Source organism: Natrix helvetica (assembly GCF_964273705.1).
Source record: "Natrix helvetica genome assembly, chromosome: Z".
Taxonomy (NCBI): domain Eukaryota; kingdom Metazoa; phylum Chordata; class Lepidosauria; order Squamata; family Natricidae; genus Natrix; species Natrix helvetica.
This window is the reverse complement of record NC_138554.1, coordinates 137,195,293-137,215,484: the sequence shown is the minus strand read 5'-3', so window position 1 is coordinate 137,215,484 and position 20,192 is coordinate 137,195,293. Positions and strand designations below refer to the sequence as shown.

General features: G+C 46.3%; 1 protein-coding gene across 1 annotated transcript; it reads left to right on the top strand.

Annotated features, from left to right (window-relative positions):
- The first annotated feature begins 510 nt into the window (after positions 1 to 510).
- On the top strand, positions 511 to 15,806 carry ACAA1 (acetyl-CoA acyltransferase 1). Its single transcript, XM_081970226.1, has 12 exons — positions 511 to 726; positions 1,361 to 1,454; positions 1,648 to 1,705; positions 2,490 to 2,569; positions 3,069 to 3,111; positions 7,311 to 7,409; positions 8,057 to 8,137; positions 10,769 to 10,959; positions 11,731 to 11,910; positions 12,264 to 12,319; positions 14,088 to 14,233; positions 14,783 to 15,806. Exons 1-12 carry the CDS (start codon positions 565 to 567, stop codon positions 14,856 to 14,858), a joined length of 1,266 nt encoding a protein of 421 aa, XP_081826352.1. The 5' UTR covers positions 511 to 564; the 3' UTR covers positions 14,859 to 15,806.
- The last annotated feature ends 4,386 nt before the right edge of the window (positions 15,807 to 20,192 follow it).

The window sequence follows — 20,192 nt, the reverse complement described above, 5'->3', positions numbered from 1 at the left end:
GTTCATCCCAGGAATTCCTGCTTGGGCCATTCAGACGAATATAAACCGATCGTCTGCGATGCTACTGTTGGAATCCCCTGTGCGGGACAGGCTTGGAAGCCACGGCAGCTACGAAGAACTACACGTCCCAGGATGCCTAGCGAGTCCCCCCTGTGGCGAGTGCGCACTCCACGTCGGCGGCCGTAAATCTGTAGAGATAGGAAAAGGGAGAGGGATGTTTCTGTAGCTTGGCTTTCCTCGGGGGAAAGATAAACTCCGTTGGGCCTTTGAAACAAGGCTTAGGGGGCTCCATGCGTGTAGATCGCAAGAAGGATCCTTAAAAACGAGAAATTGCTACCGTCTTTGATACAATAAAACCTTTGTTTTCTAAGCTGGTATTGAGGGCGAAGTGGGGGGGGCTACTCTTCAATTTTTCAAAGTCTACGGAGCCTGCCTTTCAGCCTATGGAAAGATGGCGGGGCGGGAGGCGGGGCTACGGCACTGGGCTTTCCCAGCATGGCCCGCGCGGCTGCGCATGCGCCCTCTGGCTTCGGTTGTGGCAGAGGTTTTTCTGAGGTGGCGAAAATGAAGCGGATGAAAGTGGTCCTCGGACATCTGACCGGCTCCCAGCCGCCGCGGCTCTGGGCGCCTTCCCCTTGCCGGGCCTCGCTCTCCGGCCCGGACGATGTGGTGGTGGTGCACGGACGACGGACCCCCATCGCCAGGAGCAAACGGGGCGGCTTCAAGGTGAACGGCGGGGCGAAAACCCCCAAACTGGGCTTCTTTAGAGGCCCCGGACTACAAACCCCATAGTCCCCGGCCCCACGGCCTCCTCCCTGGGAGCGGTAACCCAGCACCTCTGCAGGGGGCGCGGGTATACATACATACATATGTTGTGGGGGTGGGGGAGAGGTCCTTCTCTTTGACATGGGAGTTGTAGTCCAGGGGATTATGCCGGGGATTATGGGCCTGATGATCTCACTTAAAAGAGTTTGGATGGGCGGGGTGGTGGGGGTAAAGAGGAGGCTGCCCTGGAGGATCCCGCGTTCAGTGCCTTATGGACTGCAGTTCCCATCATCCCCAGGCCAACACCTGAAACAGAAAGAGGCTGCCAAATTACCCAGGTAATTAATTAATTTTCTTTCTTTTTCTTTTTTTTCTTTCTCTCTCTCCCTTCCTTCCTCTTTTTCTTTTCCTTCCTTTCCTCCCTCCACTCACTCTCCTTTCCTTCCTTCCTTTTTTCTTTTCCTTCCTTCCCTCCTTCCTTCCTCTTTTCCCCCCCTTCCTTTCCTCCCTCCACTCACTCTCCTTTCCTTCCTCTTTTTTTCTTTTCCTTCCTCCCTCTTTCTCTCTCTCTCTCTCCCCCCCCCCCCCTTTCCAGGAAACTACACCAGACGAACTCCTGGCTGTGGTCATGACTGCCGTCCTGAACGATGTGAAGCTAAGCCCTGAGCAACTGGGCGATATCTGCGTGGGTGAGGGCCTTTTGGGTTGCAGCCTCTGGTTTCCTTTCTTCTCCTGAGGATGGACGGCCAAACTACCAGGCGGGGAGTGGGCTGTAGTCATCCCACCTACCTTTCCTACCTTTTTAGGCAATGGCCTCTGCAGTGTATCTGGGAGGGTAACCAAACCCTGATAAACGAAGTGAATTCATCTCTTTGTACTTAGGGAATGTACTTCAACCTGGCGCTGGATGCATGATGGCGAGAGTTGGGCAGTTTATCAGGTGAACTTTGCCACTGAACCACCTAGAAGCAAGATCATGGGCACAAAACACCAAGGCAGAGGCCAAAAGAGAGAATCTGGTTTGATTAATACTGGCAGATGCAAAGAAAGGTCATGTGACTACTAGTCCAATTTGATATTAGGCACTTGTACTCCTGTTTCTCCTTTGCTGTTTTCATTGTATAGCTCAGGGATATCCAACCTTGGCAACTTTAAGACTTGTGCACGTCAACTCCCAGAATTCCCCATGCTAGGAATTCTCGGAGTTGAAGTCCATGAGCCTTAAAGTTGCCAAGGTTGGACATCCCTAATGTAGGAGATGGAGGTGAGATTCTATAGAAGTTATTCATATATTGACTGATTGCTTTTTATCCTGCCTTTATTTATAAGAAATTCAAGATGGCAAACAGAGCTAATATCCCTTCCTCCTCCTATTTCTCCTCAACAAGAGCCCTATCAGGTATGTTGGCCTGAGCAAGGCTGATTGGCCCAAAGTCATCCAGCTGACTTCCATGCCTAAGGCTGGTCTCAAATTCAGTCTCCTGGTTTTTCAGCCAGCACCTTAACTGCTACACCAAACTGGCCTCTCTACTTAAGCTTGGTTGAGGATTGCCGAGTGCTGTACAATCAGTTCCTAGTTGTATAGTTTTCAATGGATCTTCCTAAAGTAACAAACCAAGACCATCGAGGCATAACAAAACCTTAAAATTAGTCCGCTGAGGCTTGAGGGTCTTTTCCAATTCCCCCTTTTATACGGCTGAAGTATTTTGTCTTTTTTATTTCAGTGGTATCCCAGAGACTGTCCCAATAATGTGCGTTAACAGGCAGTGTTCATCTGGATTGCAAGCTCTGATTAATATTGCTGGTAAGAAGGCTGGGTCCCTCCCATGGGACGGTCAGATTCCACGCATGGGGTAAACGTAGAATTTCAGTCATTGAACCACATGGGTTTTCAAACATCTGATATACTACAGCATGTAGAGGTTTTAACTTCTAGAATGCAACATTGTAGATTGCCTGGTAATACTTTCTGTAGAGGAAGTAATAATCCTGGTGCCAGTAAATTCTATAGAACAGGGGTCTCCAACCTTGGCAACTTTAAGACTTACAGACTTCCACTCCCAGGAGTGGAAGTCCATAAGTCTTAAAGTTGCCAAGGTTGGAGACCCCTGTTCTATAGAGTTCTAGGAATATTATTTTTTTCTAGGATAAAGTTAATATACTCTTGTTTTTAATCCTTCCTGGGGAAACAACACCATCTAAGTGAATGAATGTGCTGATCCTCCCTCCCCCAGCAGCACTTACAAAGAAGGGTATATGTGGAGTTTACTGACTGATATGAAATTTGTATTCTTTACTTACAGGTGGCATTAGAAATGGTTCTTATGATATTGGTTTGGCCTGTGGGTAAGTTTTTTTCCCCCCCATAATTGTTCGCTGCTTACCAATAGCAGCCCTTTTGTTGATTACCCCATTGTGTAATATTTTTAAGCAGATTATGAAAATCTGTATTTTGTAGGACTTCTGGAGACCAGCGTTTTGCAGGAGTGTGAGAGAGCAATATTGCACTTTGTTGCACAATACCAGCCTCAAGGAAATCTCCTTTCCTAATTTGTCTTGGAAATAATTTTAATTTGATTTATAATAACCTCCAGTGGTTTTTTCATCCAGTTTGTTTTGTTTGTGTAACAGCCTTACATATTTTTTTTAAAAAAGCAGCTGAGGTGATGAAGGTAATATTTTAATCACCTTGTAGGTATCCATTTTGTGCTGCGTGCTTAACTAAAATGAATGAAAGCATTGTAAAATACAAACTCTTTGCATTCATCAAAACCATTTTTAGAATTAAGTCCCCTGCTTTTTCTGTTAATTGATACTTTGGGATAAAAAAGATAACTTCTTTACCAATTCACCAGGCTACTAGGGGGAAATTCTGTGCAGCTGCTACTTCATAGCACAGATTCCCCACTACTGCTACGTCCACATATAGTTAACGATTAAGTGAGGACTACCTGTATAAAATGGGATAAGCAACAAGCGCAATAGATTTCTGGAAATCAAGAGCAGGTATTGTCAGAAATTACCAAAGGCTGAAATGTCTGCGGCATCAGGTCACTGTCAAAAGCCTTTCTCTGTATTTTCACATGCAAATATCAAACACAGGCCAGCTTAAATGCTCAGCTGTGCCAAAGGTGCTTTTTCAAGAGGCAACTGGACTTTCGTTGTTTTTCCTTGAAAACATTTCGCTTCTCATTGCTTCGGAGCTGAAGAAGCTTCTGGGTTGAGAAGTGAAAGGTCTTCAAGAAAAAACAAAGAAAGTCCAGTTGCCTCTTGAAGAAGCTCCTTTGGGACAACCGTGACTGGAATGACTGAGAATCTCCATAGACTTTCCTCAGCTGTGGTATTCTCTGTGCAGCTATGAGAGTGTCCAGTTTTCTCATTGAAGTTGGGTGAAGAACTTCTCGGAGAGAAAAAAAGATTTTATCCTCTCTTGCAGACTACCCCTTTCTCTGCTCTTCTGCTGAGAGCCATTTGTTTCTTGGCAAGGCGGAAGAGAAAACAGCTTCTAAGAAACTAGCATGATGCCTTGATTTTAACCTCCCCACTGGGAGTATTTGGCCCTTAAACCAGGAGTTATGCGAGTGAAATAAAGCTGCTTCCCTTTGGTGTCCTTTCCGCTACAGTCGCGTAGCTGTGGATGAGTGCAGGTGAATTCCTGTAGGTGAATGCCAAGTTTTAGGCTTGTTCCACAGGACGTAATGCTGGACATAAGATTACGGTGCGAAGTTTGGTATCTGCTTTGGTTCAAAATCTTCAGTCAGCACCTTGGCAAGTTATCATTTAAGCAATCCACTTGGAAACTAGGTTGGGCTAATCAAATGGCTGTGTTGTTTGATGTGGCCTCCTGATCCCTCCAAACGAAGCAATTGCTTCACAGGCCTTGTGAAAATGAGCCCCAGGCCTCCTTCAATATTCACATGCTGTATCAGGACCCATCCATGCTGTAGCTAAACAAATACTGGAACAGGCCTGCACACGTCACCTTACACCTCCATAGCCTGGTTTAAATTGTGCAATTGCCCGCATAAGCTTGGTTGGCAAATTAACTCCTGGAATAATCCAAGAACAAAGTTGAATACTCTGTGAAGGCTGAACTGAGCTCCCTGACGTTGTGCAACGCTAAGTTCGCGTTGCCCCATTCCTGCAGTTGTATGATATCTGATGTGGAGTAACGCTGACCCCCAAAAAGCACAAAGACTTAATCTTCTCCCCTCCACAAACGTGTGCTAGCTCTTCATGATTGCTGCTACAAAGTGTTTATCATAGGCCAGAATCTAGAGGTGTGTAAGCTTGTGGCTGAGATGTTCTGGATGGTTTGTTTCACACATTATCAAAAACGATCCAACCTCAAAAAACAATCAGTTTTCTCCACTGGAGCTCAGTTGGTGACATCCTGCTTCTTGACATGCATCAATATTTAAAACTCAACATTACTCAGGATGGACACACAGAAGATGACAAATCCCCAGTTGTTCTCTTGCACGGCAGTTCTCGTGAACTTGTGGCTTCAGCTGTGCCTTAATCTAGGAGGCACCTAGTAAAGAACATTTTGAGAAGAACATTTTGGCAAACAGCCGTTAAGTCATAGGGTTTCCATTCATCTCTGTAGTGTCTAAGACTGGTCTCTCTGTGAAAGCTGAGCAATAGGAACATTTGCAAGTCATGGTTGACATGGTTGACATGGTTGCAGGTCATGGTTGTCTCAAAGGTGTTTTTTCAAGAGGCAACTGGACTTTTATTTGGTGTTGTTTTTTTAAAAATATGTTTTGCTTCTCATCCAAGAAACTTTTTTAGCTCTGACTGTATAATGGCAGCTGGACATTTGCATCCTTTTAGAGGGTCGTTGAAGTACTTGGAGCTTTGTCTGTGTCCTCAGGGACACAGTGAGTGGTGCAAATAGGTGCGGAGCCTTCTTGGAACTGCTGAAGTGACTGTTGTTGTTGATTGGAGGGGGGATGATGTTATATCCCTCCCCCTCTGTTGAAAGAGGGCTGCTCACTTTTGACATAGATGATCTCTTTGACCCCACTATCAAACCAGCTGTCCTCTCTGTCCAAAATGTGGACATTGCTATCTTCAAAAGAGTGGATTTTGTCTTTCAAATGCAGAAGGACTGCTGAATCTAGTCACAATGGGTTTGGTATACTATGTTGTGCCATGCATTTATGAAGTGGTTGTTTTTGTTTCTTGAGAAAAGCACTTTTGGGATTTGCAATTGCTTCTTTAATAATATATTAAACTTTAATAAGAGGGGCCATTTCAAGAAAACTCACAAATATCCTGTGCCCCACCACGGCTCCACTTTTAAAATTCCAAAACATCACTGCTGTATCCCTATTGACTTTGAATGCTATACTCCTACAACCTGCTTGATAATATCTGGTCCAACGGAATGGATCTACCCCAGGGTTCTCCCCTTAAATGTTCTTGTCCAGTGAGGTCTAGGAGGTGGTCCTTCCCCCCTGCCCTTTGGAGTATCCTTCCCCTGAGATCCAGTTGATCTGGCCCCTATTGTTACAGCGTTCAGAAGGTCATTGAACAGTTGGCTCTTCTTTCAAGTGCTAGGATAGGTCTCTCTTGAGGAAATACAATTCACTGGGTCATTTTGAAGTGAGAAGTAGGGAATGCCTGAAGCATGGAGCCCTCCTGGATCTGGATCTGGTAGGGGGAGGGAGGCAAATGTGGAATCTGCAAATTTCTTGAAATAGTGCTGACAATGAACTTTTCTATGAGTTTGCCAAGATAGACAAGTCCAAATGGACTTTCATCTGGGTACGGAAGTTTTGGAGTGTTAATTAAATATTTTCCAGCAGTCCATGGTTCACATTGATTTACATTTTTGTTGTATAGTAACTTCATGTATTTAGTTCTATTAAAATGCTTACTTATTCATTCGGGTTTTTGAGGAATCCATGCATGATTTGCACACAAATAATCCTCAATGGCAAATGAAACAAAAAAAAAAGTTTAAAAAGTTGGAATATTTATACTTATCAGACACATCTAAATTATATTAAAGTAACCAAAATATCTTCGCAATCCTCAAGGCATGTCATAACTTTTGAGCAGCCCCTAATGTTGCTTATGTTTGGAAATCAAAAGTTGAAAAATTTGACACCCTAACACTAGAGCGCAAAATTTATGTTGCTAAGCGAGACAGCTGTTAAAAGTGAGCCCCAATTTTGCGACCTTTCTTGCTATTAAGTGAATCCCTGCAGTTGCTAAGTTAGGAACACAACTGTCAAATAAATCTGGCTTCTTCATTGACTTTGCCAGTTAGAAGGTCACAAAAGGAAAATCAGGTGACAACACACACACACCCGCCCCTCAGGACTGTGCAAGCATCATAAGTCTGAACTGGTTGCCAAGCACCCGAATTTTGATCACATGGCCTTGGGGATGCTGCAGTGGTTGCAAGTGTTAAAAATGGTTGTAAGCCCCTGTTGGAACTTTGAACGGTCATTGAACGAGTGGTTTTAAGTCGAGGACTACTTTTAAATGAGAAATATTCACAGCCTCCTTTTCTTGCCCCCCCCCCCCCCCAGAGTGGAGAGCATGTCTCTCCGCAGCACTACCAACCCCGGGGATGTCAGCTCTCGCATCATGGACTTCAGCAAAGCGAGGGACTGCCTGATCCCAATGGGGTAAGAGGCTTCGGCTTTAGTTTCTCTGTTCCTGACATTAAAAGCTTGGTACAGTCTGGGCTCCCATGTTGTCCTGGGACACAATGTCGACTGGTTTTGTGCTACACAAACACAAACCAATGTTGTTGATTCGGCAACACCACTAAATCTAGCCACTGCTAGATTAAACGCACAATACCAGTCATTCCTTGTTAAGATTCTGGGAAAGTGAGTAATAAGTGGGTGGATGTAATACCTCCCGGTTTGTGAATGTTGGAATATCATCCTGTCACACCCAGCATTGTTATAAAACATCCTGCATCATAAAAGCAAAAGTTGCAGCCATTGTGGAGTGGAACAAATGCACCCAATTTTGCATATTTGAAAAAAAAAAAAAACAGGACAAGATGCTTTGATAATTAGAAGATGAGCTTAGTAGTGTCTCTTTTTACTCCAGGCCTTGATTTTCACCAACTTACTTAGCTACTGTAAAGTTGTTTTTGGGAAGATGTGACAATTGCTGCCACTGAATTAATTTATGGCGACTTGTGAGTTAGAACATTCTAACTTGTTCCATTTGTCCTTTCTTTCTTTTTCTTCTTAATAAAGAGATAAAGATGCTTTAGAACCCATGAACTGATCCACATGCTTTTAATATTGTTTTTCAGAATAACCTCTGAGAATGTGGCAGAAAGATTTGGTATCTCCCGAGAAAAGCAAGATGCTTTCGCCCTTGCTTCTCAACAAAAGTAAGCGGAAAGGGATGGCTTTTTGCTGTTTTGTGTGCTTTCCCCCACATTTATGTTGCTTGCGGTTCTCATTTTTCAGAGCAAACACCAGAATCATAAAGATGGACCAGTCCTAAGGTTTTAAAAAAGTTCTGGCCACTGTTTGACTGCCATTCATTTACTCTATAGAGCTACATAGAGCATCTATTTTGTTCTTTTACGTGGGTTTTTTTTTGGGGGGGGGGGGGCGCTGGAATTGTTAAGCAAACCTTATGATTTGCTAGGATTGTGGTTTTTGCCAAAAACAAGTAAGTTCCAGTTTTCAGCAAAGTTATCATGAAATGCAGTCACATGACTATCCTAGTCCTTTATATATCTGGGGCAAGACTGGGAAAGCCGATGCCAACTAATGAGCATTTCCAAATTAGCATAGTCTATTCCAAATGCATAAAATAACATGTCCTTGTTGAACTATTTTGCTTAGACCAGGTTAAGGTTTCCAAACCTGGCCACCTCAAGACTTGTGGATTTCAACTCACAGAATTCCCCAGCCAGTTTGAAGACCCTTGCTTAAGACTATGAACACACAGATTTATATGGTTCCCTCTATTTATGTATCATTAGCCATTTTGGATTGCAGTTCCCATTATCCTCCAGGCCGGCTAACGATTTTGCACAGCTTAGTTGGCCTGATAAAGGCAAGGGTCTTAAGGCCCTCGGGTGTCCTTTCCCCAGTGTTGTCTGCTGTGATCCAGAGGGAGCCGATGGAAGTGCAGCCAGAGTTCTGTTCAGATATTAACTCCTAGTTGTTGAGAACCCAGCCCTGTTGCCTCTATGCATGCTGGAGAAGGATTGTGCACAATCACAATATATCTGGGGCAAGTAACCTCGGTTAAGGCTACAGGATTTGCTGAAACGCTCAGTTGCTTATCAGAGACTGGGACCAAGGTCATTTGAAAGCAAAAAGGACCTTTGGTGGGAAAGCTGAGCCATTTTTACTTCTGATTCTCAAGACCCCCAAAAAACTACAAGCACTGGACTGCAAGGTAGCAAGTCTAGGAAGGGGCGGTTCTTATTCTCCTAGATCAGGAGTCTCCCAAACTTGGCAACTTTAGGACTTGTGGACTTCAACTTCCAGAATTTCTCAACTAGCATGGCTGGATAAAGAATTCTAAGATCTGAAGTCTTCACGTCTTAAAGTTGTCAAGTTTGGAGACCCTTTTCGTAGATTACTCACCTGCTTTTAAACACACACACACACACACATACGTCAAGCTTTTATCAGACACAAACATGGGTTTTTTAAAAAATTGGCATTGTATCACTATTAACTTGAGAATACAGTCTCATTTGTGTTTACATAAATAGGGAATCTGTGTTTTCATGTTATGAACCGTCTCGGACTAAGGTCGCCTCCTTTATTATTCTGCTAAGCATTAGAGCTGTAGGAATCCTCTTCATTGCTATTATAAGACATAAGTAATCCTCCACTTATGACAATAAAGGAGCATGTCCATTACAGTTGTAAATCATGATGGCTATTATATATATATACACACACACACACACACATATATATACATTATATATACAATATATATATATATATATATGTATGTATGTATGTATGTATGTATGTTGTAATTGTACTGATAAATAATTAGAATCCCAGTAAGGGTATGGCTAGCTGATGAGAGCTAATTAGCTCGAAATAGATCTATTCTAGTCTCCCTTTATTTATTTATCAGTACAATTACAACACAAATATAAAAAGGCAACAGTAAAAATAAAAATATGGTTTTCTGCCTGGATGGTCTTCTGTGATAAGCCGAAGGACAGAAAGAGGGAGTAGTGACCTTCCTCCCATATTTAGTCATACCAGGGGTTGTAACACAAATACATACATACATACATACTTACATACATACATATGTATTTGTGTTACAACTAGATCTATTCTAGTCTCCCTTTATTTATCAGTACAATTACAACACACACACACACACACACACATATATATGTGTGTGTGTGTGTGTGTGTGTGTTGTAATTGTACTGATAAATAAATAAAGGGAGACTAGAATAGATCTAGTTGTAACACAAATACATATGTATGTATGTATGTATGTATGTAAGTATGTATGTATGTATTTGTGTTACAATATATATAAAGTAAGTGTCTATGTTCAGCAACGATGTAAAACATGGTCCCTTGACCGCAGGATGCTACAGACAGCCGAAAATGTGAGCGAGTCGCCAAGTACTCACTGTTGTGGAAGTCCTGTGACTTTAGGGCATCAGAGCTTTGAAACTGAATCATAATTAGCCCTGGGGAGGTCTGTCATAACTTTGAATAGTTGTTGAGGACCCTGTCATAAGTTGAGGACTGCTTGTATTGTGCAAGATAAATGACAGTTTGATCAAGGTTGGTGCTGCTTAAAAGCCATTTTTTTTCAAGGGAATAGTTTTGATTATTTCCAGGAATAATAAAAACAATTCTCCCATATGACTCTTTTCTCTCTAACTTCTTGAAGATGTTTCTTGTGAAAGTTTTAAAATACACCTGGGCTCCTTTCTTATATATATACTAAGTCTTTTTGAGCTTTCAAACATATACCATAATGATAATTATTTGGGTGTGGTGTGTTTCCAGAGCAACTCGAGCTCAGAAGTTGGGCTGGTTTAAAAATGAGATTGTCCCCGTGGAGACCACTGTCACCGATGACCAGGGCAATGGGAAAATAATCACAGTGCTGAAGGATGAAGGGATCAGGCCCAGCACCTCGCTGGAGGGATTGGCCAGGCTGAAGCCAGCCTTCCAGGAGAATGGGACTACCACAGCTGGTAAGCCACAGACAAAGTGGAGGGGGTTGACTTTGTGCCATAGAGCCAGTTTGGTTAAGAAACCAGGAGATGGTGAGCTCTAGTGCCACTTTAGGCATGAAAGCATCGGGGTGACTTAGGCACAATCATTGGGAGACAGTGAATTCTAGTACTGCTTCAGGCATGAAACTCAGTGGGGGACTTTGGGCCAGTCCCTCTCAAAGATAAACATAAATGTAAAAGTCAGTAAAATATGTGCCAGCTTGCTTTCAACTAATAGGAATAACAGATGGAGATTAGGGGATCTGAGTTCAGGTTTCTATATAGCGGCAGAGTTCGCATAGTGACTTCAGGCCATGTCTTGGCATCTCTCAGCCCAGATTATCGCACAGAGTGGAGCGGTGGTGAGGATAAAATAAAGTGAAGTCTCATTTTATGCCATGTTGGCCACCTAGAACTCAGCCCCCCCTCCCCCAAGCATACACAAAGCCCCTTCATACATCTCCCATAGTTGTTACAAAATTCCCTTGTTAGTGTGAGAAAAGGGGAAAGTTATTTCCACATTAGACAATTTGCAGAGTTCATGTAAACTGTTTTTAGACTGCATTAGATTATTTTTTTTTTGATTTTTTTTTGTGGCAATCCTCTTTATACGTGAGAGTGATTTTCATTGTAGAAACCTTTTCTATCGCTGGTTTCTGGGTGACGGTGATGTAATGAGCTCAGCTGTGCTGTTCTTGTCAGTTCGCCTGCATCTCATAACTTAGGTCTCCATGAAATGGCTTCCCTCAGGTAACTCCAGCCAAGTCAGTGACGGCGCTGCTGCAGTGCTCCTGGCCAGACGCTCCGCAGCTGCGCAGCTGGGGCTCCCTGTCCTTGGGGTGCTGAAATCGTACGCTGTGGTTGGAGTCCCTCCAGATGTTATGGGCATAGGGCCAGCCTATGCCATCCCAGAGGCACTGAGAAAAGCTGGTGAGGAGCATCATCTGAGACGAAGAGGGACGGGCAGAAGTCCATGCAGCTAATTCAGTATCCCTCCTTTGGGTGGAAGGGCTCCTGACTCCATTCCCCTTCGGGAGGAGATTGTTTCCCACAACCTGTTGCACTCTTTGCTCATGGTGGCCTTCAGGGGGTGGGAGGTCTTCCTGGAATGATTATTAGGACTGATCCGGGGCATCTTTGGGGCAGAAGGGCACCGAATCTCCATGGTGTGTCACCTATAATAATAATAATAATAATAATAATAATAATAATAATAATAATACCACAACCCCTGGGAGGGGTAGGTTTTACGCTGCTAAATTGTGCCCATCTCTAACCTGCAGGTTTGACGGTGAAGGATATCGATGTGTTTGAAATCAATGAGGCCTTTGCGAGTCAGGTAAGGTTTTTGGAGGGGAGGTTAGAATGAAGACACCGTGAAGGAAATTGTGAGGGTTAGCAAGAGATTTCAGCTGCCTTGGACTCTCTGCTCTCTTTGATCCCCCGGGGCAGGCAGGCGGCATTTGGGAAGGAGGCTCTGGGGTCATTCACCACCTCTGTGAAGACCACACTTCACCAAGCCAAGTTTATCCTGCCCACATTTTGGAGGGGGGGGGGTGGCCTCTGAAGTTCCAAAACACAGGTAGCCCTTATTTCATTTAGTGACTGTTCAAAGCTACAGTGACAGTTTTTCAAACTTACAACCATTGCAGCATCCCCATGGCCATGGGGTTGCTTGGCAACTGATTCACATTTGTGACAGTTGCAAGGTCCTGGAGTCGCATGATCTCCTTTTGCGACCTTCTGACAAGCAAAGGCAGTGGGGAAGCCAGAATCACTTTAACAACCGAGTTACTAACTTAACGACTGCAATGATTCGCTTAACAACTGTGGCAAGAAGTCTTAAAACGTTTCACTCAGCAACATAAATGCTGGGCTCAGTTGCACTAGTAAGTCAAGGACTAGCTGCATATGTCCCTCTTTCTACCCAAAATAGTGTTACAGGTAGTCTTCGACTTATGACTGGATTGCTGAGCAACTGTTCAAAGTTATGACAGACCGCCCGCTCCCAGAGATAGTAAGAAACTGGATTCGAAGTTCCAATGGCTTTGTGTTATTACCCTCCCCTGTGGTCACGTGACCACACTTCGCATGCTCAACCACCATTACACACTTGCAGCCATTTGCAGCCTCCCATAATCACATGACTGCGTTTATGGCCATTTGTTTTGCTGTAAACCCACTCTTTACTTACTTTTTCTGCACACAAAAAAAGGACACCCATTGCAGCAATGGGTTCATTTCATCTGCAGTGTTCGTTTAACAACTTTGCTTAACAACTCAAAATATGCCATAAACTCGGGTTGGGAACATGGGTAACTTGACTTAATAAGTGTTGTGACATGCAATGAAATTCTGGATTCCCACCGTCACATGGTTGTAAGCCGAGGACTATCTATGCCACCTATGAACCTAAAGATGCCTCCAGCTGCTCTTCAATCCCATTCTCTTTTTTCCCTTCTGCATCTCAACACCAGGGAGTCTGGGTTCCTCCCCCCCCCCCCCCAATCTCCCTTGCTTACATTGCAGCCTGCCAGATAGAGCCACGCTTATTTCAAACGCTTTCAACAAATGGGAAATTCAGTGTAGGTAGTTCTTGACTTACAACCAAAATTGAGCCCAAAATTTCCATTGTTAAGTGGGACATTTGTTAAGCGAGTTCTGCCCCATTCCACGACCTACCTTTCCACCGTTAAGTGAATCACTGCACTTATTAAGTTAGTAACCCGGTTATTAAGTGAATCTGGCTTCTCCATGGACTTGGCTTGTCAGGGGGTCGCAAAAGGGGGTCACGGGATTCCGGGACACTGCAGCGGTCGTAACTGAGTCAGTTGTCAAGCATCTGAATGTAAACCACGTGACGGTGGGGATGCTGCAATGGTCATAGGCGTGAAAAATGTTTGTAAGTCACTTTTTTCAGTGAGATTGTAACTTCCGGCAGTCACTAAACGAACTGTTGTAACTGAACAGCTGCCCGTAGGACTGATGCATGTATACAGTTGTTATAAAACAAAAGAAAAAGAACGGGATGAGTTAACCGCGAGGTCACTTATTCCAGCTGTTTGTCCCAACTGAGTGAAATGGTTTCCGTTGTCTTCTTTCTCCAGGCTGTCTACTGTGTGGAGAAACTTGGCATCCCCATGGAGAAGGTGAACCCTCTGGGCGGTGCCATTGCTTTGGGGCATCCTCTAGGCTGCACCGGGGCCCGGCAAGTTGTCACTTTGCTCAACGAGCTGAAGCGCAGGGGAAAGAGGTGAGCGTGGAAGGCGGGAACTGCCAGTACTTGGCTTGCACTGGTTGGCTTTTAAAGGACGCCCACCACCAAGGAATTTCTCCACCTGCTCGGGAGGTCGGACGTGTAAAACTGGATCTCCTGCAAGTTTTTTTAATTGTGTAAGCGAAAGAGTGAGAAGACGCCCCGCTTTAAATCTTACTCCTCTTGAGACTAAGGTTTTTATTTGTGCTTGTTTTATTTATGTCCCACCCTTTATTTATAAATAACTTGAGGCAAGCAAACATATTGCGTACTCTTTCCTCCTCCTATTTTCTCCACAATAACAACCCGGTGAGGTGGGTTGGGCTGAGAGACAGTGACAGTCGCCCTGCCGGCTTTTATGGCTAAGGCGGGACTAGAACTCCCTGTCTCCTGGTTTATAGACTTGCACCTTCACAACTAGGCCAAACTGGGTCTCTTCTTTCGCCAGTAATTCTCCGTCAGAAGGTCTTTCCCCAAATGCCTTTGTGTCTTTCAAATTGCTGGTCCCCAAGACCCGCTTAGCCCTGATGCGCCTTCTTGTTCCAGGGGCTACGGTGTGGTTTCGATGTGCATTGGGACCGGGATGGGAGCAGCTGCGGTATTTGAATATCCGGGGAACTGAGCAGAACTTCAAGCTCTTTGCGCAACCTGCCCTCAAGGCCTGGGAATTAACCTGCGATACGTCCTGATGTGCAACCTGGCTTTATGACTGTTAAGATGCGGACTCTCCTTGGTGGGCGGAGCTTTTGAAACCCAGTGCCACGGAGATGAATTTGTAAGCTTGGATCTTTGGCTTCTGGTCTTTAAGAAAACCTATTAAAAATAGGTCCTTTTGTATAAACTAATCGTGAGGGTGTGTCCGGGATCTACCTGTCCGATGGAGGTGGGTTGGGGTTGGTGGAGGGAGATGGGGGTACCTGAGGAACTTGACTGATCAGCAGTCTGAAAATAGATTGCCTTATCTGCAGTGCTGGGAGTAATGTGCAATTGGAACAAAGTGTTTGTTTTCTCTCCCCCCCCCCCTGAAGAATCCTTACTCCAACGAGTAAGTTCCCTAAAGTAGCCAAGGTACTGCTTTTGGGTGGAGGGGAGAATTATGATTATTAGAATCAGCTAGAAAATGGGGCTGCTAGTCCATTTGAGGACAATTTAAAAAAATCATAGCACAGCATTTATTGCTGCTGGGCTCCATTTCCAATTTTTTAAGAACTCATAAAAGAGCCATTGCTGGTTTGATTTTTTTTTCCTTCTTGTCTCCTTAAAGGTAATTTTAGTTTATCACACATTATTTTTGAAGATGAACTGGGACCAGGTATCCTTTTTTTTTAAGAACATATTACTGTTACCATGAACAGGAAGAAAATTTATTTTTAGATCCTTAAAAGGAAAAGAGACAAAATAAGCAGGTTAAGGAATCACACGATTCAGCGGCTGGATGTAGCAAGAAATATGCTTATGATTGCTTTGTTGGTGTTCTAAAGAGTTAAATCAATTCTTAAAAGATGTCTTAATCAACTAATTAAATTTATGTTAATGGAATAAATTACATTAATAAAGCCTGTGAATGGTTCTGAGTCATTTAATTCCTGGAAAGCCAATTTTTAGAACGATGGTTGGCACCAAGTTAGATGTCAAAGGTAGTCCTCGATTTACGACCACAATTGAGCCCAAAGTTTATGTTGCTAAGCGAGAGATTAGTTAAGTTTTTCCCCATTTTACCAACTTTCTTGCCACAGCTGTTAAGTGAATCACTGCAGTTAAGAACATGGTTGTTAAGTGAACCTGGCTTCCCCATTGACTTGTCAGAAGTTTGCAAAAGGAGATCACATGATCCCGGGACACTGCAGCTGTCATAAATATAAATCATTGACAAATTTCTCAGAGTTTCTCAACCACGCATGCCCAAGATGGTGTCCTGTCGCGTTTGAGGAGAGCTTCGGGGAGATGATTGTCCTCCTTGGGGCTTACAGGGGTACCCTATTCCATCGTTGGTTCCAGGTCCAGTTATGAGAACTTCCTGGGACCTCGGGGGTACCCTTGAGCTGCGATGTCCTGCCTTATAGCCGGACTATCATGAGTGAAATGGGGCGGTTAGCGGTGAAAGGAGAATGGAGAGCGTCAGTGGCTGCCGGCGTGGGTGTGATCAGCAGCTGGGGCGGGACGCCTGGGGTCTCTGCAGCCGGCGTGGGTATGGTCGGCGGTGGCGGCGGGACGCCCGGTCTGGGGTCTCTACAGCTGCCGCTCCCCATGCCGTGGTGTTATCCCGGTTGCTCCCCCCCCCTCCTCCTTGCTTATGAACATGATAAATTAGATCAGCGGGGAGGGGCTCAGGCAGCTGGCATGGATACTAACGCCAGTGGAAGATGGCTTCGGGAGCTGGCGTGGGTGCAGTTGGGGTGGGGGGGATCCTTCGTTGTGCCCCCCCGGTATTACCGCCGTTGCCTGGGCCACCGTACCCCCTCCTGTGATATTATGGACTGGGTCAATGGAGTGCGGCCCTGGCGATGGATATGAGTGCGGCTGGCGTGGGCGGAGCTTAGCTGTTGGAGTCGGAGTTGAAGCAACTGCCGATGCCACCGCTGTCCTCGCTGCCGCCATCACTGGCCGCTTCACCACCTCGCAAGCTAGCATCTGCTGCGATTTTGGACAGCTGTCCGTTACCCTTACATATTGTCCCCAACACCGACTATTTTTATGATGGACATAGCTTCCTGCTATCCCCTGAACACTGCCGGCTGCCCCCCCCCCCTTGTGAACATGTCATCTCCTCGTTCCATCTCCCCATGATGTCATCCCGTTTGGTTGATGCCACACTCTCCTCTATGTTATACTGCGACAGAACTTTACTCCCCCCGGGAACTCCCCCTTTCCTGGGGGTGGCCTTCTGACCTATCAAGGCGCTTCCTTAATGACGGATCTTGGGATCCCGAGAGGTGGCATGCGAAGAAGAGACTTATTAAGGGTTTTTTACATGGGCTTTTAAACCAAATTTTAAGGGGGGAGAGGGGGGGTTGATTCGGATGGCTCAGAGAGGCTTGGGGAGGAGTCTGCCAGGGCACAGGCCAGCACTAACTAATGGGCGCGGGTTGGGAGGGCTAGGAAGGGTTGGGATTCCTGGGGAGACATTAAGCCATTCCATTGGGGGGTTCACCATCTCTACTGTTTGTGGGAGAGGCAGATATGGTGGGGGCTGAGGGCCAAATGATGTTCGGAGGACACGGGTTTGCTGTTTAAGAGCGATCGCGCGTTCCGACCCTCATCGCCCTTCTCGCGCCCCCGGGTCCTCGGGATTACAGGACCCTGGTCTCCGGCTGGTGTCGCTTAACACCAGATCCATGGTACATAAGGCTCCCCTCATTTACGACCTCATACAAGAGGGTAGTGCGGACCTGGCGTGCATTACGGAGACCTGGTTGGGCCATGAGGGGTGTGTGCCCCTTAGCGAACTATGCCCACCAGGCTTCCGGGCGTTTCACCAGCCGAGAGCCCAGGGCGGGGGGGGGCAGTGGTTATTAGGGAAAGTCTCAGACCTCAGGAGGTCACTGTGCCTCAGATAGGTGGGTGTGAGCCCCTCTTTGTGAAATGGGGCCTTGGAGCTCAGGTGGACCTTTTTGTTACGTACCTGTCTCCCTGCTACGTTTCATTGGCCCTGCCGGAGCTGCTGAATGTGTTAGCTGGATTAGCGGTTGATTTCCCCAGGCTCGTGCTCCTGGGGGATTTCAATCTGCCTTCCATTGGCGAGACATCCGAGACAGCTCGGGAGTTCATGGCTTCCATGACAGCTATGGACCTAACTCAGTTAATTCAAGACCCCACCCATAATAGGGGACACACGCTCGACCTGATTTTTGTCTCTCGGCAGTGGATGAATGATCTAGATTTAGGGGATATTTCTATTCAACCCTTGTCATGGTCTGATCATTTCCTCATCAGGCTTGACTTCCATACTGCTACCCCTCGCCGCAGAGAGGCGGAACCGACTAGATGGTTCCGCCCCAGGCGCCTGATGGACCCTGAAAGGTTCCTGATGGAGCTTGGGACTTTTTCCTGAATCCCTTGCTCACAACTCGACCGAAGCCCTAGTGGAAGCCTGGGATAGGGTGGCCACTGGGGCCTTGGATCGTGTTGTGCCTTTGCGGCCTCTGACCCGGTGTCGATCCCGGGTGGCTCCCTGGTTTACCGAGGAGCTCCGGGAGATGAAACGCTGGAAAAGACGCCTAGAGAGTGGCTGGAGGGCCAGCCGGTCCGAATCTGATCGAACGCTAGTAAGAATTCATATTAAATCCTACTTAGTGGCGATAAAAGCGGCAAAACGGCAATATTTTTCTGCTCATCGCGTCCGCAGATAACCGCCCAGCCGCCCTTTTTAGGGTGACCCGCTCCTTACTTAACCAAGGAACTGGGGAAGACCCCTTGCAGGGTAGGGCTGAAGAATTTGTTCAGTATCTGCAGGATAAAATCGCTCAGATCCGGACAGGCTTGGACTCTGACTGGGTAGATTCGAGTGAGTCGACGGGGATGAATCTTGAGGAGACAATCTGGGATGGGTTTGACCCTGTGACCCCCGAAGGCATGGACAGGATTATGGGGAGACTCAGTGCTGCCACTTGTGTGCTGGACCCATGTCCCTCTTGGTTAGTTTCGGCTTCCCGGGAGGTGACACAAGGCTGGCTCCAGGCGATTACCAACGCTTCATTGAGAGAGGGGTTCTTTCCCACCACCTTGAAGGAGGCGGTGGTGAGGCCCCTCCTTAAGAAGCCTTCTCTGGACCCAGCTTCTTTAGCCAACTATCATCCGGTCTCCAACCTTTGCTTTGTAGCAAAGGTTGTCGAGAGTGTGGTAGCACGTCAGCTTCCCCAGTACCTGGATGAAGCTGTCTACCTGGATCCGTTTCAGTCGGGTTTCAGACCCGGGTACAGCAGAGAGACGGCATTGGTCGCGTTGGTCGATGATCTCTGGCGGGCCCAGGACAGGGGCTGCTCCTCTGTCCTGGTCCTATTAGACCTCTCAGCGGCTTTCGATACCATCGACCATGGTATCCTACTGCAATGACTCGGGGTGTTGGGAGTGGGGGGCACCGTTTTACGGTGGTTCTCCTCCTACCTGTCGGATCGGTTGCAGTTTGTGTTGACTGGAGGGCAGAGATCGACCCCCAGGTGCGTCACTTGTGGGGTGCCCCCGGGGTCGGTTCTCGCACCCCTCCTGTTCAACATACATGAAACCACTGGGCGAGATCATCCGTGGTTTTGGGGTACGGTATCATCAATATGCTGATGGTACCCAACTTTTCATCTCTACCCCAAACCACCCAAACGATGCCCTCGACGTGATGTCCCAATGTCTGGAGGTTGTGCGGATCTGGATGAGGAGGAACAGGCTCAAGCTCAATCCTTCCAAGACTGAGTGGCTGTGGTTCCCGTCATCCCGATTTGTGCATCTTGTTCCATCTTTGATGATAGGGGGAGAAATTTTAGCCCCCTCAGAGAAGGCCCACAATCTGGAAGTCCTCCTGGACACACAGCTTAGTTTCGAAGATCACCTGACGGCCGTGACCAGGGGGGCCTTTTACCAGGTTCGCCTGGTACGTCAGTTGCGCCCCTTCTTGGATCGGGATGCTCTGTGCACAGTCACTCATGCCCTTGTCCTTTCTCGCCTGGACTACTGCAACGCTCTCTACATGGGGTTGCCCTTGAAGAGCACCCGGAGGCTTCAGCTGGTCCAGAATGTGGCCGCGTGGGTTGTCATGGGGGTACCTAGGTACTCCCATGTTACACCCCTTTTAGGCGGCCTGCACTGGTTGTCGGTTTTTTTCCGGGTGCGATTCAAGGTGTTAATTATGACCTTTAAAGCGCTCCATGGCTTAGGCCCAGGGTACCTGTGAGATCACCTACTTCCACCAGTAGCCTCCCACCGTCCAGTACGATCCCACAGAGTTGGCCGCCTCAGGGTGCCGTCG